The following is a 23,927-nucleotide window of genomic DNA, read 5'->3' as shown; positions in this document are numbered from 1 at the left end:
TTTCTAAGATGCTGGACTATATATTTAAAGTCTAGGAATTGCCCTTCACAAGGGGTATATCTCTGAATGGGTCCTCTGGGACTGGGTTTCATTATGATGGACCAAAGCCCTGTAACTGTATAGCATCCTGCAGCTAACATGTTTCACCATTTGCCAAGGTAAGTTCCCCACGCAGTATCCAGTGTCTAAAGGAACATTACAGGCCATCCCCACGGTGTTGGGTCTGGGTAAAATTCCCAAAGTTCTATAGAGGCTGCAACATCCTGGAAACACTATGTCTGTGTGTAGAAGACAGTGAGGGTTTATGAAGGAGAACAGTTTTTTTACTTTCAAACAGTAGCAAAAAACTGAGGACTCATGGAGTGAAATGGTAGGGATTATAAGGGAAACCGTGTTCTCAAAAGCTTGCCAATGTACAATCACCTGAAGGTACACGCGTATAAACCATGTTACATGATGAAATTGCCTGTGTCCTGTAATGTACAATTATGATAACTCTGTATACATGGCTGCATAAATACATGGGTGCATATAACATGCATATAAAACCTGACAAGAGTTCTCATCTATCTCCATTCTATCCAAAACTAAAAGAAAAAGTGATGTATTTTTTCCTTAAATTTCACATACCTGACCATATTTATTGAGTAACAGCATTGTCACTCCAAGACACATAGGTGTTAAGACTACAAACACGTCTACCTCTTCTCTAAGATATAGGAGTAAAGTGCTCTGTGGTTCACAGAAGAAAACTATACTTAAAAATATGGATTTTAGTGCAGCACAGGTAGGTAGAACAGGATGTTTAAAGTGGATGTAAAGGCTGAAGGTTTTTTTTACCTTCAGTGTGCAGCTCCCCTCTCAGTCCCCCCCAATAATTACCTAAGTCCTTTTTCAATCCAGCGATGTGCACAAGACCCGAGGCTCTCCCAGGCCTCTCCCTAGTGATTGGCTGAGATGCAGCAGCATAAGCCACAGGCTACCACTGCTGTCAATCACAAGTGCCCCCACAGAAAGCGGCTTGCTATGGGGGCACTTGGCAAGGTTGTAACTGTTTTCCTGAGCAGTCCTGACCATAATAAAGATATATACAAGACCACTAAACATTATTATCAAAACAGGTCAAACCTCAATGGTTTGCATACTACAGTCAATTGTAGCGACTATTCTGATTTTACAGGTCAGATCAGTGAAAGATTACTTCTGCATTACCCATATAAAAATGACCAAGTGTTTTTGGCAACAACACCACGGGCTCAGTTTTACATAGTTGCATAGTCAATCTGGCTGAAAAAAGACACAAGTACATCCAGTCCAATCAATAAAAGGGGGAAAAAATCATACAATCTTATATACACAATCCTATACCCACAGTTTATCCAAAGGAAGGCAAAAAAAAAAAAAAACAGCAAAGCATGATTCAATTTGTTCCAGCGGGGGGGGGGGGGGGGGGGGGGGAAATTCCTTCCTAAGCCAATTAGATCCTCACTGGATCAACTTTACCAATAAATGTTAGTCTCCAGTTATATTATGCACATTTAGGAATATTTTTTTAAAGCAATCTACTATGCTGGACAGAATCAGCCCTTGTAGGAGTCTATTCCCCATTTTCACAGCTCTTATTGTGAAGAAACCTTTCCGTATTGGGAGCTTACATCTATTTTCCTCCCTATGTAAAGAGTGCCCCCCTTGTACTCTGTGATGACCTTAAATTAATAAACATTTTGTGTAGGGAAATGGAAGGGAACCTCTACACTGTATATTAGCACATTTTTAGTTGTACTAGAAGATATTTGTTGTCAAATGTTAGTATGTCTTTAACTTTAGTCGATGCATGGCAGGTTAGTGAAAAATATAAAAAACAGTAATAACTGACAAGATAACTTTTTTCTCTATAGGAAAATTGGATTTTAGCTCCAATCCTTCCTTGGCAAAAGCCATGAACCCCCTACAATATAGTTATTGAAATGCTGCAAAGTCCTATATCTCTTTGAGATAGAGAGATTTGCAAACTCTGTCCCTTGGTCTTTGGCTACATAAGGTAGAAGAACAGACCTTGTGCTGACACACCAGCACAAATGGGAGGTTTACTCCAAAACTTGGACTTTATGGAACATGCTCAAATATTCCGAAGAGCGGAAATCTCTTCTTGCGGTGAGTCCCACAAAAAGTTAACTATATGATTGCCTATATATATATATATAAAAAATATTTTTAGTATTATTATTATTTTTTCTTCTTCTCTATCCTCCTGCTTTTCCTTATTTTACACCCCCCCCACCTTTTCCTTTTCCCCTTCTGTTTGTGTGTTTTCTTTTCTTTATCTCCTTGTAAGCTACTCTACTGGGTTGGCCTTGGAGATTAGTAAAAATGTTTAGCGGTTTCCCACATCACCTGTTGGATTTCGGGGTTCTTTCCTCGGCTGTTACTCCTTGAACTCCAGATCTTTGTGATGACCTATTGTTACCACATTCATTCTATGTGCCATTTGTTAAACACGGTAACCGCCAGGAGGGTTCACTGCGTGCTTGATAAACTGCCATTATTGTATTTGCCTTACTGTAATGTTCTACACAGTTGGAATTTGCTGATTTATAAAATAAGAATTAAATAATTTGGAAAAAAAAATAGTTCTCGAATAATGTTACTAGTTGACTAACTGGAATAGCATAAAAAAACCCTAAGGCTTAATTTTGAAGCTTTGGTCGAAAGTTATTGCTATGCAGGCTAAAGTGACTAGGTAATATGGTCAATGAAAGCAATGGACTAATCCCTACTGTAAAGAAAACAAATTGACTGTAAACGAATCAGTGTGAGGAGAAAAGCAAATTAAATTGTAGCAAATTGCTGTACAGGAAGCTGACTTGGGCACAGAGAAGGCAGGAGCACAAAATCATGTTTGGAAAAAAATAATTGCTAGTGCTAAATTTTCCAGGAATGCCATTGTTTTGGGTAAATAAGGCATTCAAAAGGAGACATGGTACAATAAAAAATAGCTGAAACTTGGTTAAAAAAAGGTTTAGCGAAGGATGTGATATTTGCAAATGGTGTGCACAGGGGAGCAAAATGCCTAGTTATACATATGCATTTTTTCAATTTTTTTATTTTTTTTGGAATCGAAGAAATCACCATTCAGTAAAGAAAGTGATTAAGGAGGTGTTTGTAAGTGTCAATAAAATCTTAAGTGTTAAATGTTATATGGAATTGGAATACTTAATAAAGAGAAATTAAACAAAAAATATATATATCTTATGCATTGCACTGACTGCCTGCCCAGCAAACTCATTTACTTTGCTGCAAGATATTCAGGGAAATAAGATAACCTTTGGCATCCCTGACTTACAATTACCATAGGTGAACAAATTTACTGTCTTGAAGTTGTAATGTCTCATAATGCTGGGAATTATGTTACATTGAATTTGTTGTCTGTACTACAGGAAGTCAAGACAAAGCCATAGGTGTGGAGCAATCTACAAGGAATTCCTCCTTGATTGAATCAACCTAATTAAAAAGAAAGTTTTGCCCAAATGTACTTAGTCTGCATTTCTCTAAACTGGATCCCTAATCTTTTTTAACCAGATCTCTCAGCTGTTTACCTCCTTGCTGCAGGGTACCCAAACACTGCATTACAACATTTTCTATTCTGATTAGTCCAGCTCTAAAGGGTGTATTTGCTATGACAGATCTTTACAAATATTTTTTTGCCATCCAACTGCTGTCAACTCATTGGCGGCTCCAGCCAGACATTTATAACTCCTCTGTTAGAAGCGGCTATTTTACACTCTCAGAAGGCACTTTTTTTTGTATCGTGATTTGAAAGCTCTGTACCCTTTAGTCCCTCAAAGAACTATTAAATCCTGGAGAACATGCCTTCGTTGGGAATCACTGACTTTGGTGACTATCTCTCTACATGTTCCTTTATGGAAAAATCTATCCCTGCCACACATGATTCCTGACCCATACTACTGGTCTAAATTTAAAATGAAAGCTATTGCATTTATTGCAATAGCAATATGTGCAATATCACACTATCAGACTAAATTCGAACCGTGCCAAAACGTGGTGACGTAAAACACTACAAGGAGCCCAAAAAAAATGAAGTTCAATGCTTCCGAGCATGCGTCGACTTGATTCTGAGTATGCGTGGATTTTTTTTCTCCGATGCAGTTCCACACAGACGATCGGAATTTACTATAGTTTTTTTATCCATAGGAAAAATTTTAACACTTGTTCTATTTTTTTTACAATGATGGAAAAAAGACCGATGGGGCCCACACACGATCGGTTTGTCCTATGAAAACAGTCCATCGGAATGTTTTCATTGGATAAACCGATCGTGTGTACACGGCATGAGAGGCTCACAGATAGGAATAAGACAGGGCCAGGAGTATTCTGTTCCAGGTCACCGGGATCCAGAAGCAAAGCAATAGTGTTCTTCATTATATCTAACTGAGCCCAAGGTACCCAAGAGACTGAGTGGGCTCCAGGTGGTTCCTTTCCAGATTCAGCAGCCAGGCAAAATCAAGGAGCATTGAAAAAGACCTGAGCTCTGTGCTCCAGCAGCTGCCCTCTGTCTCGGGACAGTAGAAGGTCATCCAAGTAGCGATGCAGGTGTTTTGATAAAAACTATAACAGTCAATAAGACTTTGAAAAACACGCAAGACAATGTTGAAAGCCAGAATAGTAGAAAAGTGGGCTGGAGATGGTCTTGACTAGGGATGAGCCGAACACCCCCCTGTTCGGTTTGCACCGTTGGAAAAAATAAATAAATAAAGATTCCAGCGGTGGTAATCCACTCTCGGTCTCCGGTCTTTTTATGAATGACTTTTCTCTGTATTGCCGGGAGCCGACAATTCATTATAGCCACGAGTGATTTTAAATTACTTTTTTTCCTTCAAAAATTACACTTTGTGCAGAGACAGTTCTAAGCATGGGAAACGTGTGCTGCTTTACAGGAATACTATACACCCCCCAGGTACGAAATTTAACATATTTCACTTTTATTGTTTCACTTTAAGCATTATTAATATCACTGCTCCCGAAAAAAATTCTGTTTTTTAAAACTTTTTTTTGCATTGATACATGTCCCCTGGGGCAGGACCCAGGTCCCCAAACACTTTTTATGACTTCGATTTCTCCCATAGACTTTTACAGGGTTTTCCGTGGCTTTTCGAATTTGCTGCGAACACCCCAAATTGTTCGGCGAACAGCAAACAGGCAATGTTCGAGTCAACTTGAACTCGAAGCTCATCCCTAGTCTTGACCTACAGCGAACCAAAGGAACTTGTGGAAACCTACTACAAGTGGCACATGAAAGTAAGCATCTTTAATCTATGGAAATGAGCCAGTCGCCTGGCTGGACCCCTATGAATAGGGGACAATGTCTCCATCTTGAACATCTCCTTTTTGATGAAAAATGTTTTAGGTGCATGAGGTCTATAACCAGCCTCTGCAAGCCTTTCTTCATCATGACCATAAAGAGGGGCACAGCAGCACTTTGTGACACCAGTGACTTTACATAATATAAGAGTACATGCTTTTTTTCCTTGGAGTGAGGCAAATCCGTGAAAACGAATCTGAGATGAGGAGGACTTCTGAAGGTCCATGTGTGTCCTGAAGAGACCACTTTGACGGTCCAATATTTTGAGATTGAGGCTCAAACTCAGTAGTTTCTCGGCTACCTGAGGTTGAGTTTTTAGCAGACTTCTGAAGGGATATCTGGCCTCTTCACCAGCTCTTTCTAAAATCCCAACCTGGTCTGTAAAAGCATGCGACCCTTGCACGCTCTGAACTTTGTCTTCTAGCCTAGCAGGCATTGGTCCTGAGGCAACAAAACCCTGACTTGCCTCATGGCCCTGGCTATGGTGTTATCCAGCTTGTTGCCAAAAGATGAAGCTTACACCATGCCAGTTAGAGGTGGGATCAGCAAGCCACAGACATAACTGATGAGAGAATAACCCGTGCCACTGTGCACATGGTGTAAATTGAAGAAGCCTCATCATGGAAAACTGATGAAAGCTCTGGCTCCTGAACTACTGAGTTTCTGGCTGCTTCATCTAAAAAAAAAATGCTCTCCTTCCACATTTTGATCTCTTTAAACATGGTCGTGAGAGCTAAGGCCAACTTACAGGCCCTTCACTGCATATTCCAAATGAAGAGTGACACACGCTTTGCTAGCCTCATCAAGGACGCTACAACTAGAAAGGCAGCCTTTAGATGCTTCACATCTTTATCCCAGAATGGATAGAGCTTGGCCATCTTGCTCAGAATGGAGGTCTATTGCTCCATTCATCCAAAATGATGTCCCTTAGCTTAGTTAGGAATGGGAAAAATAAAACGCTCACTCTAAAGGTGCTTAAAGAACTTCCTTTTGCTTTGCAGGAGACTCTAGAGGCTCTACCCATTTTAATGCCCTCTTAATTGACCAAAGGCGTCACAGGGCAAAGTGATCTCAACTCCCTCAGCCTCGCTATGTGAGGTCTTCATAGATGGATAGATTGATTGGGACAGTTCCAGTTCTTCCTGGCAGTCCTTAGTGGGAGAACATGCCATAACAGCTGTCGGACTTTGAATGTGGCTTGTACCCCACTCTTTAAGGCATTCCTGCACCATGCTCCTCACCACAGATTCCATTTGCTGTTTATCACAATCCCTTTCTCCAACCGCCTGGGCATAGCATGGCTCACACAGGGACTTGCCCTCTGGAACCTGAGTCCTGCATTCCACCGGGTGCTCCCTCCTTTGAACAGCTGACATGGTTATAGGTGCGGTGCCTAGAGGAGCATTCAGATATTCTCCTGTGATGCCTAGGCCCTGACAGTGACTTATAATCTAGATCTGGAAGAAGAATGTTGATCCTATGACCTAATGAGGCCTTTATCATGTCGCTCTGTGTATTGTTGAGCTGATCTAGAGGGACTCACAAAAAAACAAAATAGGGAAGAAAGGAAAGGTTTAAAATACCCAAAAAGTGCCCAGGCAAGTGAGGAAAGGGTAAACATGCCCTCTCATAGCTGCTACACAAGGGCTGGCCACAAGGGGGAGCGGTGACACATCCGTAGTGTGGAACTGCACAGTCAGCCAACCTGCACCGGTGATAGAACCATAGACGGATCAAGGAAGCACAACAGGGTATTAATGCAGAGCTATATACCTGTGATGACTGCACACAGCATTTAAGGAAACTGCTGAAAACTGCCCACAGGGAAATCTCAATATCAACAGTACAGAGAGCTGATAAAAAAATTTCACCGTAAAGATGCCACCTCCACCCACAGTGCACATGCGCTGAGTCCCTGTGCACTGAGTAACCCATAGACACTGGGCCAGAAGAGAGTGCAGTAGCTTGGAATGCAGATGTATTTAATCACAAAAACAGCTGCCATGGAGCAAAAGGGCAAATGTAAATGATCCTACTCACATGACCTCTGCCTGATGTAGGGAGACTGCTGCATCCATCCTGGCCATTTCATGGCCACCTGCTTATAGCAGGGCTATCCAGCCAAATTGCTGGGCTTTGGCTCTTTATGGCGCTGCATTCATATGCAATTTTACACCCCGCTGAGAGCCGAGGACTGTTGGAACTGACATTGACAATGGACGCATCTCCTCACCATCTTCCGGATATGGCTCACATGCTGAACCACTGGGTCTTGGCCGTAAATGTTCTCACCTGAGCGAAGGTAAGATTCAAAACACACAGGGTCCAAGAGGAGTACAAAAAAGGAATGTGGCCTTTGGCTCTGAGCAAAAATTTATAGGAGTGGGGTCCTATAGGATTGGAGAGGAGACGGGGGTAACCCACACGTATGCTGCCATGGAGTCTGTCAGAAAATGTGCTTTTATTATTTTTTTGCAAAGCATTGCATCAGCGATCAGCAGATTGCTGGTGCCATGCAAGCCTCCTGCAGATCTGTCAATGAATCAGCTTGCTCGTACCTCATATGAGGAAGCCGATACATTTGGACAGAAAGACTCAATGAACTACCACAGCACCGTGGTAGTTCATTGAAAGCTGCCGGAAACACTGGCAGACCTTGTAGTTTTCAATGCACAGAGGACTGTGAATGAGTGACGCGGACGTGGGGAGATGATTCACGGTTTGCTGTCACAGTGGGGATCGGGGACAGTGCATTCATAACATGTTACACCCTGAATATAGGTGTAACTTGTTATGAAAGGTGAACTTATCCTTTAACTCTGTTTTGCTGTACTTGTGTACACTTTGGACTCTGCAGACCACTCAATTCCTCTAAGAGATAAGAAGCATGCCATCCATTCTGTGTATGCCGGTAATGAGAAGTTAGTATTGGGGCTCTGTCAAATTGTTGCCAGCGTGTTTGCCGACCAGCCACTTACACTTTAAAATAAAAATAAATTCTACATGTAACCAGTCACAATTTTAATGGTCTTTACAATAAACGTTGATTGTTAGGAAGTAGTTAGGGTGCAGGCAGTGTTTAAGACTATACTACACAAGTACACATATTTACCATTTCCTGAAAATTTTATATCAGTTGCTTAGGGGTTCAGGTTAGTTTGTTGATTCATTTGTGCAGTCATAACAGTTAAAGATCTAATCACAAGTACATGTGGGGAATGATTTACTAAAGGCAAAAAGACTGTCCTTTGCCAGTGCAGGTGCAAGGGCTTCACTCTGCACACTCAATCACATGCTAGGAAATAAAAAAAAATGCATTTTTGCTTGCACAATTGAATGATGGAAGTCAGTATAGCTTCTCCTCATTAACTAAGCTCTGGAGCAAAGATGACAATGCTTTTCTATGTGGCCCATTCACACTTCCCTGCAGCTGACACCTGCGGTGCAAAGCTGTGAGCAAATCCGCAACACTGCTGCAGTTTCCCACACCACTCCACAGGTGAACTATGCCAAAACACAAAGAAAACACCCACAGCAAGGGGACTCTGACAGTTGGGGGTGATCCCTCTGTGCAGCAGCTGAAAGCCAGCTTCTCCTCTCTCTTCCACAGCTGTCAGCTATTTAAAGTGGAGTTCCACCCATAAATATAACATTACATCAGTAGTTTTAAAAAAATGTCATTAGTCCTTTACGGAAATTTTTTTTTTTTTTTTTAGATGCCTTCAAAGTGTTGTTGCTAGGCAGAATAGTTAATCTTCCCACTTCCTGCACCTAGGTGCTTAAGCTTCACCGCACAGACTCCTGGGAATGTAGTGGGTGTAACTTTCCAGGAGTCTGTGCACTCCCCAGTCTCAAAGAATCATGTGACTTGGACAGCACAGGTGCTGAAACCTGATCTGACACTGCTTGTGCAGCACTGAGCATGTGCGAGATTTGCAAGGCTGAAATCCAGGAAGTCATACAGTCTGGCTTCATGATGCCCACACTTAAGATGGCCCCAGTCAATTTCTATTTTATAAAGTGTCTAAATTCTGTAACAACCTAACAAAACGGACCTTAGTTTACAGACTAACTTTACTAGAATACATTAAGCTTGTGTATTACAGGGGTATTTATATTTAAAAAGTGCAATTGTGGCCGGAACTCCGCTTTAATGGATAGCCATACAGGGAGTCCTTGTAATAACCCCCTTCCCCCCTGGCACCAATCACCCCTCCTCTCTCCTCGGAATCCCTGTGTTCTCCCCTGGCCCCCCTCATCCGCCCGCAGAGCTGTGGGCTTCCCTCCTCTCCCACCGCTTGCTGTGGTGGATCTACTCAGGATGGAGATTGGGCAAGAGGCCAGTAAGTATGCCATTTACCATCCCCTTCCTTGTCTGAATAAACAGTGTTTCAGTTATGAATAAAAATAAGCTTATGTCTCCTGTTTATTCATCTGCAGGTCAGCTGGGTGTCAGGAAAGGTTCCATCCGCTGGTAATATTTATTATTATTTGGCTTGCAGTACTGTGGTCCACCAGCAGGTGTCTCCTGGTAGTTTGGAACTGTCAGGGGAACTTCTCCCTGCTGGTGTTATATCATCTTTGGGACGCAGTACTGGTCTCCACCAGCGGATGGATCCTGGTAGTGTGGAGCGTACTGCTCTTTCTGCGCTCAGGTTTGACTTGAAGCCAATCATTGACATCCCTATTTATACCCGGCGAGTACAAGCACACCTCGCCTTGGTATCTATCTCCCTGACCTTGAGCCTGCAATCCTGACTTTGAGCCTGCATCTTACCTGACCTGATCCGACCCAATCCCGAGCCCATCGTGTACCTGTCCCCTGATTACCACAGATACCTGTCCTCCTGTTACCTGATTACTTTGGATCCCTACTCTGCAGCTTTTCCATCCATCCCCTCCCTGTTCCTGTTGGTTTTCCATCCTTACCCACCTGCTTATATCCCCTTGTGTATGACCTCAGCCTGGCTTTTACTACGATTCTGGTATCTCCCATTTTTGTACATATTGTCTATAGTTATTTTTGGGTCACTGTTTATTGGTTTTGGTGTTGTTCACTTATCTTAATAAATGATTATATTTTCACCTAAATGCGTTTTTTGTCTCCTCTGTGCAGTCACACAGTCTGGTCTACTAGCTTCTCTGACACTGGGGCTACACAGAAAAGGGCCTGGGGTAAATGAGACTTCGTGTGTCTGTTTAGACCCCCCCCCCCCCCATAGGTTACCAAAGGCCCCCAACAAGGTTAAATAAAAAAAAATACCTTAAAAATAAAAAAACTATTGACACTGTCCACTGCTCTACTGACACCATCCTTTGTGGCCACTGACACTAGTGTTGGGGGTTATTGCATCCACTGACACCAGTGCGGGGGCTGTTACATCCACTGGCACCAATTGCTGGCAGTTATCATTGTGTCCAAAAACAAATGTTGAGGGTTATTATTGCACTCACTGACACCAATGCCGCAAATGCTGGGGATAATTTTACTCCAACTTCTTCAGTGTGGATTGCGATACGCTGCAGGATTTTAGGTGCATTATAGCCCATTAATTTTGAACTGGCTGCCTAACTTAACGAGATGCTATTATGCAGCCCTCTGAAATTGTCGGGTGCCACACTTGAGGCCCCTAATTTTCAGGTTGACCACCAGGGGCCTGTTTATTGGAGGATAGGAAGGTTTAGCTGCATGTCATGCTTCACACAGACCACCCTGTAACCTGTAGTAAGGATAGAATAGTTACTTTAACCAATGAAAATGGATCACCTGGCAATAATTTGGAGTAAGATATCTCCCATTGTGCTTCGCAATTTCACTAATGATGCGCACAGCCTTGTCTTTTTTTTTACGTATTAACAGCCAGCGCGGGGATTCTGGGATAAACCTGTAGATATTAAAACAGAAAACATTTAAAGCCTACATACAATACACACTGAAACTGGCAGTTGCATTTTATTTTGTTAGCATATACATTTCATGATCGAAATATGTACATATATGAGAAGGCAGGGTTTAAAAAGCAATACAACAGTGTAAAACAATCTATTTTGTAAAGCAGCACACAATATACCACTGCCCCAATACTATTTGTCTGTGATATCATTCTAGATTGAATGCAATTCTGCAATGAGCAGAATGATGAAAAACATATGACTCTTGCTTGGCATTCTAGATTTCAAACAAACCTGTTAGCCATTAACTACATAACCCCTGCCTGATCCCCAATATCTGCCACTCACACTGGACAGTGAGACAGTGGATGAGCAGATTTGGTGCCAAAGGCATGGCTTAGCCCAAACAAGAAAACTGAACCATCAGGTCCTGCTCTTGGCAAGACTGAATTTCTGAAGTGTAAAACGTTGGCAGGTTTGAACTGAAGCAACAATATAAGCAATAACCTGCTATGACTGTTACTGCGTAATTTTTGATTTGATACACTATTTATATTACATTATAACATGAATTGATGATGGATTTAAACTTTGGATCAAACATTCAACACTCATTTCATATATTACCTGTTATGAAATAAATAAGCTAAATAGCCATTTCTAAACAGGCTCCTAAAATATGACCTCATCTTCATTGAAGTCATAATATAAAATTATGGAAGTCACTATTAATTGTCTATTTCTCAAACAATATATCAGACAGGAGTTAAAAGTTGCTGTGCAGTTAATGTGCACTATTTAATTGGCATGTGACCAGATACGAAGCAGTTATCAGTGACAGCAGGGCAAATAAGTATCATACACATGCGCAGACCCCCTACCCCCAAAGAAAAGGGAGTACATCTTAACATTTGGTTGCACTTATTTGCATTTTGCTACTACTCTACACTGGCTCCCTAAACTTGAACTTTTTTCTACTAATATGAAATGAGGCTGCAATACTGTAATTTATCAGTAGGTAGAGATACTATTTCTGCACTTTTTCTTTTTTTTTTAGCTTCTGTCTCTTTTTTGGCATAAATGGAAATTGTCCTGTTATTTACTTGGCACTCTTCAGTGACGTTTGTCTAGCTTTCTACCCATGGATTAAACAATCAAAGTATTTATTAGAGAAAAAGAAAAAGGATGAGATGAACCTCTACTGAAGGAGAAGCAGCCCTGGAGAGGTGAAGAGTGATTTAATGATCACGTAATGTGGTAGGTATTAAAAACAAAAACAAAAAGTGTATTACAGCTAACTAATGTAGATGTAGTGTCTGCTGCATTCGTTTTTTTTAGGCCTATTTTTTTTTAAACAAAAAAGAAAGAAAAAAAACGAATGCCGCCACCACATCTGAATTGGTATGCTGAAATTTACTATGTTTGTTTTTGGATTCAATACCACCTTAACTTCTAAAGATCTACTACTTAAGGTGGAACTAAATCTGCCATCTTGGCACATCCCGGGAATGTTATTGTTTTTTTTAAAACTGTTAAAGGGTAACTACACTTTCCTGCTTGTGTTATTGGCTTACTGATTTTCCCAGAAGACTGCCCTAATATACCAGACTAATTTCCAGTATCCCCTGCAACAAAAATTTCATTTTTGGTGAGATACTCCCAATAGGAAATCCCGTCTAAAGGGAAGCAGGCCCAGCAGCTTTCCTCATTTGCGCCCTGCAGGTTAAGCAGCTAATTGATAATTATGAAACCACTCTCAATAGATTCACTTTCGAAAAATGGACACAGACAAACACACAGGGATTTTTTCAGAATAACAAAAAGGTAGGAATCTGCAACAATGTTTGTTAAAATCCTTGTAATGTACATAGGTCACCCAGAGGGGAATGTTTTTTCCACAACAAAAGTGGAGTTACTCTTTAAATCAATGGGTTTAGTTTTTCTTTAAGTGTTTTCAGGTCGCAAACTATTTGAAAAAGGGTATGCAAGAAAAGAGGGAAACATTTAGCAGGTAGCATACATGAAATCTGTGATCAGGTATCAATTAGGCAGTCATTATAAACTAAAGGCAAAATTTTCATTTTGGACAGAGTAAGGGAGGGTTTTACCTTCTGTCAGTTTTTGCAATCTATGTCCCATTGGGGAGATTTCTCTTCAGGTCTTGTTCCATAGCCGAAACAGGAAATGGGGGAAAAAAAACCCTCCAAACTGAGGGAATCCAAGGGTGCCAACAGGGTCACCAGAACTAGTGTCTCCATTGGAAGAGTTCCCCTTTATTATTGTTCTAGGGTCATTGGAATGAAAACTAGTGGTTTGGGCTTTGAAGGCACACGATACAATTTATATGAAAATACTAGAAAATGTATTGGTATGAAATATCATAAAATCAGTTATAAACATAAAATCAACATAGAAATTAAATGAATAGCTGGTTCTACAGAGGTTAACACAGTACTTATATAATCTTAGTATACAGAGGCTTAAGTATAAAGCAGATTTAGAGATACAATCTTATATTGTGTAACCCGAGTAGTAATCCGGAGGATATGGAGGGCATGCTCTACATGTTGCGTGCTTGGGAATAGCGCTTCCTCAGGAGCATAGATATTTCAGTGGTTAGGCCGCGTTGGAGGTAAACAACGTGCGGTCATGTGTTATCCCCACAGTGGCTGTGTATTCAGTACTGGCGTCATATCCACACCAGGGGGTCTCCTCACGGATGCTTGTGAAATCCAGGGCTGCAAGGTTATTGTTTTACTACCATTGCCTGCAACCATCTCCTCTCTATTGATTGGGGCCTTCTAGGCTGGTAATCGTTTTGGCAGATCTACCCATCTGCCCTTTTCTGTATAGCCCTACATATCAAGCATATACATTACCGTTTGGTTATACCCCTGGACCGGATACATCATTATAGTTGCTTACCAGCAATTGACTGCCCTACCACCTTACGCTATTTTGTCCTTGTGTTAATGATATTACCCCTACACTAGGCTGGATCAGTTTAATTTCTGAATACACAGCCACTGTGGGGATAACACACGACCGCACGTTGTTTACCTCCAACGCGGCCTAACCACTGAAATATCTATGCTCCTGAGGAAGCGCTATTCCCAAGCAGGGGCGTCCCTAGGGGGGGGCCAGAGGGGGCCCTGACCCCCCCAACATCATGCTGTGCCCCACCATGTGCCCCCCCAAAAAAAAAAAAAAAAAAAAAATTATTTTTTTTTTTGTAATTTTTGTTTTTTGCTACCCGAGAGGGAGAGCGTCCCCAGTCAGCTCTGCGGGGGATTCCTCCCCCTCCCTCTGCTCGCCATCACTGCATAATGCGAGCGCTCACACAACCAGATATTCTAGCCTGGACCGTGTTTAAAGTGGAGTTCCACCCATTTTTTTATGTTTGTCTGTGCTGCATGCTCTAATCTCATAGTGTTCAGAATGGACAATTTTTTTATTTAATTTGTTGCTTGTAAATACCTTTATTTTGTAGTCCTTCATTACTTCCTCCTCCTTATTTGCCTAGGCTATTTACAAGGGTTTCTGGGATAGGCATCATGTTACCCAGTAGTCCTTGCAAACCTGACTGAAACCTATTACATTGCTTGTGCAATGAGCATGTGCAAAGCTGAAATCCACGAAGTCATACAGTCTGGCTTCATGATGCCCACACTTAAGATGGCCACGGTCTATTTCTAGATTATAAACTATTTAAATGCTGTAACAACCTAACAGAACGGACCTTAGTTTACAGACTTACTTTACTAGAATACATTAAGCTTGTGTATTACAGGGGTATTTATATTTAAAAAGTGAAATTGTGGGTGGAACTCCCCTTTAAGTGTGTGCACTGCAGACTGCAGTACACTGTAATCACTGTAAAAACACTGTAAAAACTACATTATCTCCATCCCTTCTCTCTCCCCCCCATCTGTCTCCCTCCCCCTCTCCTGTTCTTTCAAAACATTCACAATTTAATTTCACTTTCAGTTAGGCAGATAATATATGGTGCAAATTTCTTTCCTGCATCCACAGATTGCAGGAAAGAAACTTGCATGATTCCCCCATCAACAGACAGTGGTGACAGGGGAATATCCCTCCTGCCCAGCAATTATATTCTCCTGACAAACAGTGATTATCACCAGTGGCTATACAGCAACCACTAGTGATAATTATAAGAGAATCTGCTTATTAATGGTTCAAATCTCAGCCAGTTTCTGCTGAACCAGCTGAGATTTAAACTGTCTATGGCTGGTCTTAGCTCTTAGGCAGCCCATACATTGATTAGCACTGTGGAGTGTCGGCTTCCTGTCGGGATCGGGCATGTGGGATTTCAAACACACCCGAGCCCATCTCTATTGGTTGTAGACAGTTGAGCTCCCTGCAGGTTGCTTAGCAGCAGTGGACCCTTCTCTGACATGCTGATCGGGATGCAATCCAGGTGATGCTCTTAGTCAAATCCTAGTCATAAATATCAGTGATTTTATTAATCAAAGCCCACACTTTACAGGCATAGAGCCACATGATTATATTTATGTGGTTGTACTCTTGATGCTAATAAATACTGTATTTATTAGATCTGACTGGGAGCATCACCTGGATCACATGCCGATCAGCATGTCAACAGAGAAGGTTATACAGCATTACTGCTGCTAGGTGACCAGCTGGGGGCTCAGCTCTCTATAACCAATAGTGCCAGCCTTCCCCTGCATGCACCCATAATGTCACCAGCACTAGGTCCTAATAGACTGCCGCCGCTGCCAAGGAGACAGATGCCAGACCAGCACTGTCAATAGCAGGGACAGGACAGCTGGGGATCCCCACTGTGGCAGAACACCAGGGCCCGGTGGCAAGACAACCTTTGCAACCCTGATAGTTCTCCCACTGCTTTGGACCCTTATATTTTCTTGGTGTGCTGGTGACATATATCTCTTGTTTTCTGCCACCCTGGGGGGCCCCAGTATAGTAGGAAGGGAGCCCACTGCAGAACATATGAAAGGGCCCATAGTGGGATCGTAGTAAAGGGCCCCAGGATATATATATATATATAATTGCATTTTATAGTTGGCCCCCCTACTTTTGTCCCTGTCCCCCCATGTGCCCCCCCTAAATATGAAAGCTGGAGACGCCACTGTTCCCAAGCGCGCAACATGTAGAGCAAGCCCTCCATATCCTCCGCAAACTACTCGGGTTACACAATATAAGATTGTATCTCTAAATCTGCTTTATACTTAAGCCTCTGTATACTAAGATTATATAAGTACTGTGTTAACCTCTGTAGAACCAGCTATTCATTTAATTTCTATGTTGATTTTATGTTTATAACTGATTTTATGATATTTCATACCAATACATTTTCTAGTATTTTCATATAAATTGTATCGTGTGCCTTCAAAGCCCAAACCACTAGTTTTCATTCCAATTCCTCTAATATCGGGGCGGTGGCACACTCTTAGATCGGTGCATCCGCAGTATCACCCTGCGACTAATGCACGTTAAATTAGGCCATTTCTCTCTCAAATTGTTCTAGGGTCAACCTAAGTTTGGGCTTTCCTTCTACTTTCTCTTTCTCACTTTTAACAAGATTGGTAAATGGGACTAATAAAGAGGATGAATCTCCCTAATGGAGGCACAGGCAGAAATTAAACAGGTGTTTTAATCCCTCTCCACTCTTTATCCAAATTTTTTAAATGTTTTACTTTTACTTTTAGTTGTACTTTAGGATCAGCAGGCAGGAGCTGTGAATCATCAGTAATCAAAAGTACATTAACCTAATCAAATGAATTAGAATAGCCATGTAATAAATATCAGTAGTGATAATTACCAGTAATAAACAAGAAAGAGGAAGTTTGGCAAAGAAATAGCCAACTGGATGCCTTGCCATGTAGGAATCAAATAAGCAATACCAGGAATGATCATGACTCCCAATGTGAAAAACATCTGAACGACAATGCCAACAATACGTCTTTGTTTTGATCCCACCAACTCTGTTACTGTAAAGAGGAAGAAACAAAGCAATTACAAGTTTGCTACACAGCCTTTATACTGTTAACTTTAACAAATATTAAGCACATAGCAACCATCTTAAAATTAATGCATTAATGCATTTAAAATGCTATATTAGGAGGAAGACCTGTAGAGGACAAGCAGCAAACAGTATATCAATATAATTAAAGCTGGTGAAACTTAAAAGTACAGTAAAACCTTGGATTGCAAGCATACTTCATTCCGCAAACATGCTTGTAATTCAAAGCACTTGTATATCAAAGCAAATTTCCCCATAAGAAATAATGGAAACTCAGATGATATAGTCCATATAAAAAGATTATAGCAATGTGATTGGAGCGCAGCGTGGAAGAGAGGATGTCGATGGTGGTGTAGAGGACAGCTTTACCACGTATGCCTGCATACTTAGATGCGCCTGTTTTAATCATCAACCATGTGACTTGCTAAATGTTGTACAGGCATACCCCGCTTTAAGTACACTCACTTTACATACACTCGCGAGTAAGGACATAACCGCAAGTGTATGTAAAGTGCCTTACATGTAACTGTATAGACATTTTTCAGCCGCAGTAGAAAGAGCTGAAGCTCCGAGAGCATAGCCCGCCCTGTTCCAGTGTGCCCCTGACACCCCCACTACAGCTCCTGACACCCCCACACCCCCCACTATACCCTAGAAGTGAAAAAAGGTATTGTTTCACTTTAAGTACATTTTCGTTTTACATACATGCTCTGGTCCCATTGTGTACTTAAAAGTGGGGTATGCCTGTACCTTCATTAAATGTAACCATATTGCTACACTTAGAGGCGCCTCTGTTCTATTTTACACTCAGTTGTGACATGACGCTACTCTTATATCAAGCCATCGCTTGTATATCAATTCAAATTTTATTTCAAAATGTTGGTATACTTGCAAAACGCTCTCAAACCAAGGTTTTTCTGTAAATATGCACAAAATACCCTCCAACAAAGGCCATGTGGGTGACTTCCAACCATGTAATTAGCTAAAAAATGCAATCATTAGCTCAGCAAACTGTTAACATTTTTACAATTTTAATATGTATGGGAGCTTTAAAGGGGTTGTAAAGGTATATATATATTTTTAAATAACAAACATACCATACAGGCATACCCCGCTTTAAGTACACTCACTTTACATACACTCGCGAGTAAGGACATAACCGCAAGTGTATGTAAAGTGCCTTACATGTAACTGTATAGACATTTTTCAGCCGCAGTAGAAAGAGCTGAAGCTCCGAGAGCATAGCCCGCCCTGTTCCAGTGTGCCCCTGACACCCCCACTACAGCTCCTGACACCCCCACACCCCCCACTATACCCTAGAAGTGAAAAAAGGTATTGTTTCACTTTAAGTACATTTTCGTTTTACATACATGCTCTGGTCCCATTGTGTACTTAAAAGTGGGGTATGCCTGTACCTTCATTAAATGTAACCATATTGCTACACTTAGAGGCGCCTCTGTTCTGTTTTACACTCAGTTGTGACATGACGCTACTCTTATATCAAGCCATCGCTTGTATATCAATTCAAATTTTATTTCAAAATGTTGGTATACTTGCAAAACGCTCTCAAACCAAGGTTTTTCTGTAAATATGCACAAAATACCCTCCAACAAAGGCCATGTGGGTGACTTCCAACCATGTAATTAGCTAAAAAATGCAATCATTAGCTCAGCAAACTGTTAACATTTTTACAATTTTAATATGTATGGGAGCTTTAAAGGGGTTGTAAAGGTATATATATATTTTTAAATAACAAACATACCATACAGTACTTACCTCCACTGTGCAGTTCGTTTTGGCCCCGATCCTCATCTTCTGGGGTCCCTCTGCAGCTGTCTCAGCTCCATCCCGCAACAGCTAACCCTCTTCTGGGAAGCGCTCTCCCAAGGGTTTAGCTTGCGGGCGCGCTCCCGTGATACAGTCGGCGGCCATAGTCGACTATCACTCAGCCCCGTCCCCGGCGCATCGCGTAATTGATTTGATTGACAGCAGCGGGAGCCAATGGCTGCGCTGCTATCAATCTCCAATGAAGAGCTGCCTCAAGCTGGGGAGACCATTACGGGATCGCACCCACAGAGTTTTGTGGCTCAGGTAAGTAAAATGGGGGGGGGGAGAGTACAAGGTGTTTTTTCACCTTAATGCATAGGCTTTACAACCCCTTTAAGGCAACGTTCACCTGTGGAGCATGTTACACCCATATTTAGGGACAGCAGGCAGGGGTTCCTCTTTCCACCTGCTATCCTTGTGAATAAATGATGCATCATCAATTAGTCACAAAAAAATTTGAATGAGAGGACAAGTTCCACCAGTCACCACGGCAGGTGGCTTGAAGTACTCAGTGAACTGCAAAGGGGCTGATGAGCACCCTCGTAATTTGTTCTCAAGCCATGCAGCTTTCAAACTGACAGCCAATACAGAGTTACAAGCAGAAAGCTGTACAACTTGTCTGCAGGAGCCTGACATTGCACCCATGATCCACTGAATGCGGATGCAATGCTTTGCAAGCACCTTAGGGAAAAAACTAAGGGGCAGATTCACATACATTTAGATAGGCGCAGCGTATCAGAGATACGCTACGCCGCTGTAACTTACTTTTTCATTCTTTAAATCCACAAAGAATTTGCGCCGTAAGTTATGGCGGCGTAGTGTATCTCTCTGCGCGTAATTCAAATCGGCGGGTAGGGGGCGCGATTCATTTAAATGAAGCGCGTCCCCGCGCCGAATGAACTGCGCATGCTCCGTTTTGAAATTTCCCGCCGTGCATTGCGCGAAATGACGTCGCAACAACGTCATTTTTTTAACTTAGACGTGAATTACGTCCATCCCTATTCACGGACGACTTACGCAAAAAAAAATAAAAAAATTGCGACGCGGGAACGACGGCCATACTTAACATGGCAAGTCTATCTATACGCCGCAAAATAGCAGCTTTAACTATACGCCAGAAAAAGCCGACTAGAGACGACGTAAGAGAATGCGACGGCCGCGCGTACGTTCGTGGATCGTCGGAAAAAGATAATTTGCATACCCGACGCGGAAAACGACACGAACTCCACCCAGCGGACGCCAAAGTATTGCATCTACGATCCGAAGGCGTACGAAGCCGTACGCCTGTCGGATCGAACCCAGATGCCGTCATATCTTGGTTTGAGGATTCAAACTAAAGATACGACGCGGGTAATTTGAAAGTACGCCGGCGTATCATTAGCTTCCCCGGGCGTACTCGCTATGAGGATCAGGCCCTAAATGCCCATTTTTTTTCTGCAAAAATATGTGCATTTATTTTTTCCCCAAAAAGGTGAAAGTGAACGTAGCCTTTAAGTTTCTGATGTGAGGGCATTTATACCAGAGCATTTTTATAGGATAGAAACTAGGTGGTAAAACACGGGATGGTCATATACAGGGGAGAAAAATGAATTTTTTTGCAAAATGTATTCACAGACAAATTTTACATTAAATATAGCAGTAAAAAAAAAAAAAACACACACAAAATTACATAAACTGTAACGTTAGAAATAGTAATCCCTTATTTATAGTTACATAGTTGGATTTAAAAAAGACAAGTCTTTTGAATTCAACAAATTGAAAAACTATAAATGAAATAAACCTGAAAACCATATACAGACCCTACAATTGGTCCAGAGAAAGCCAAAAAGCCTTATAAAAAATAGTCCATATTTCAGCAGAGAAAAAATAAATTAGATAATGTATATATTAGTGACCAATATTAAAAATCAAAAATCCCTAAATAATATAGGGCCAAATCCACAAAGACCCGGCGTAACGGCGAAATTCTAATTTAAGTTACACTGCCTTAAAATTTCTACCTAAGTGCCCGATCCACAAAGCACTTACCTAGAAATTTCTGCCCGTGTAACTTAAATTCATTTCATGGGGGCGATTCCCATTTAAATGAGGCGCGCTCCCGCGCCGGCCGTACTGCGCATGCTCGTGACGTCATTTTCCCGACGTGCATAGCGCGAAATTACGTTACGCCGGGCTTTGTGGATTGCGACGGGTCAATAAAGTTGCGTCGAAAAAAAAAAAAGATACGGCGCGAAAAAAAAATTAAAATTCGGAAAAAAAAACGCGTCGCTAGACAGAAGGGTCTGCTTTTACATGGTGTACTAACTTTGCACCATGTAAAAGCAGCCCTAATTTTGCGTATGCAACTTAATACTTACGGAGAAAAAACGAAGCAGAAAAGCTTTGTGGATCTCCGTAAGTGCTAATTTGCATACCTGAGGCGGCATTTCGACACGAAATGCCCCCAGCGGCGGATGCGGTACTGCATCCTAAGATCCGGCAGTGTAATTCAATTACACATGCCGGATCTTCTCCCTAACTATGGAAAACTGATTCTGTGGATCAGTTCCATAGTTAGGACCAGGGATACGACGGAGTAACAGCAGTTACTCCGTCGTATCTCTTTTGAGGATTTGGCCCATAGTCCATAAGTGCTTAATACTAGTAACAACAAGTGATAAACACCAGTGCACAGTGCGAAAAATCCATAAGCGTGTCCAAAATTTAAAAAATCCTCCACCAATCAGCAGAAATCACTTCTTACCAGCTTGCAATGATCCCATATGATGGAGGATCAATGAATGCATATAATCAAGATTCTCACTCCAGAAAGCAGCTCAGACAGATCTAGTCCTTAAGCAGTGACTCTCATCCAATAAAGGACATGGATCACCAACAGATATCGCTGATCGTAATCACAGATCCCAGATCCTCAACAAGGAAGTCCAGCATGGCTTAGCACGGGGATCTGTGATTACGATCGGCTATATCTGTTGATGATCCATGTCCATGTGATTTCTGCTGATTGGTGGAGGACTTATCAAATTTTGAACACGCTCATTCATCAGTTTATGGATTTCACTAGAATTAAGCACTTATGGACTATATTATTTAGGAATTTTTGATTTTTAATATTGGTCACTAATATATACATAATCTAATTTATTGTCATGAGATTGCTGCAATTATGGTAATTGATGTATTTTATGTCACTGGTCATACATCATTTGAATATTCTTTATGTCACTAGTTATTTAATAGTTTACTACTAGCCTCAATTTGGTATATTTAAAATTTTTGTGATTACATTTTTCACATTATTATTTATATCATATGGTTAGGGGATCAGCGCAATTTATTTTTCTTCCCATGCTTGTTCTGTACTAATCGTTTACATGTTAATTGCAGCTCCCAATTGAACAAGCTGCTTTTTAATTTTTTCCATTTTTTTCCAATTGTGATTGGTGCACCAGGGGGCACACAGGAGCAGGAGGAGGATGTCCATGGATGCCCTCCCAAAATTGGAAGTCAAGGGCTCGGATGGAAGAAGTGGGGAGGGGGGGGGGTCAGGGGGGCCCTTTGTGTTTTCTTGCATCGGGCCTGAAGGTTCTAGTTACACCTCTGGGCATGAATATGAATGCAGCTCTGGCCAATTACAGGGGAGGGTGTCCCTAAGCACGCTGGGTGCTGGCATATATATTCTGTGGACACATGAGCTTGGAATCCTTCCCAGAGTGGATTGCACCACACCAGGTTTGAGGAAGACACCTGTCTCCCCTGTCACCTGGTTCTCCTAAGCTGATTGAGGGGAGGTTTGCTGAAGATCCATCTGGTATCACCGAGAGAGGCTGCTGGTTGCTCTTCAAAGGCCTATGAATGAATGAATGAATGAATGAAAACTTATATAGCGCAACACATGCGAACTTAATCGCCTCTGGGCGCTTGTTGTTCCTGTCTCCTTTGGTATCAAAAGAGATGAGTTTTGATCTTTCTCCTGAACGCCAAGTGGTTCTCCTCCAACCGAATGCTGGTTGGTAAAGCGTTCCATAGTCTAGGCCCTTGGACCGCAAATCTCCTTTCTCCTTTGGACTTGTAGTTGGCTTTCGGTATCTGGAGGAGATTTTGATTGGTGGATCGCAGAACGCGATTGGGATTATGAGCTTTTATTTTTTCGCATAGATAATGGGGAGCATTCCCATAGATACATCTATGCGTTAGACAGAGTGCTTTAAAAGTGATTCTGTCTTTTACTGGTAACCAGTGAAGGGTTCACAGTGAAGGTGAGATTGTTTCCCAAGGTTTTTTCCCAGTCACAAGTCTAGCGGCCGTATTTTGAACGACTTGTAGACGAGCGATTTGGTACTTGGGGAGTCCGAGGTAAAGGGCATTTGCATAATCCAATCTTGAGTTTACAATAGCTCCCACCACGACCGCTATGTCTTCCTTGGGAATAAAAGGAGTAAGTCTGCGTAGTAGGCGAAGCAAATGGTGAGATCCGCTGACTACTGACCCTATTTGTGCATCCATTGTCATGTAGGAGTCAAAGATGACCCCAAGACCTATGAATACAGACATCTGTAGGATCTCAGACACTAGTGCTGTTAACCCACCTCTGCTGTTCTCTAGTCAGCTTAGGCCCCATGCACACGAGAAGCAATTACAAACACCTCTAAACTCACGTTTTCAAAGGCAAAAAACGGCGTTTAAAACGCCCATTTGTGCCGTGAATTGCGCTGCGTTTTGCCGCGATAAGTGGCGTTTTACCGCGATTGCGGCTGTCAGCGCTTATCTCAAAGACATTGAAGACCCTCCCAAAGTTTAAAAAGC

The 23,927-nt window shown here is 41.8% G+C and overlaps 1 protein-coding gene across 1 annotated transcript in view; it reads right to left on the bottom strand.

The window, feature by feature from the left end:
- Positions 1 to 23,927, bottom strand: part of LOC120937405 (solute carrier family 22 member 3-like) — a 276,944-nt gene that overhangs the window by 45,352 nt on the left and 207,665 nt on the right. The window contains exons 4-5 of the mRNA XM_040350603.1: positions 17,094 to 17,262; positions 11,148 to 11,265 (exon numbers count right to left, since the gene is read on the bottom strand). Of these exons, the coding sequence (XP_040206537.1) occupies positions 11,148 to 11,265; positions 17,094 to 17,262 (287 nt within the window). The remainder of the gene's footprint in view (positions 1 to 11,147; positions 11,266 to 17,093; positions 17,263 to 23,927) is intronic.

The sequence above is a fragment of the Rana temporaria genome, chromosome 4 (genome assembly GCF_905171775.1).
Source record: "Rana temporaria chromosome 4, aRanTem1.1, whole genome shotgun sequence".
NCBI classification, from domain to species: domain Eukaryota; kingdom Metazoa; phylum Chordata; class Amphibia; order Anura; family Ranidae; genus Rana; species Rana temporaria.
The sequence above is the reverse complement of the archived record's forward strand: the minus strand, read 5'-3'. Positions and strand labels throughout refer to the sequence as shown.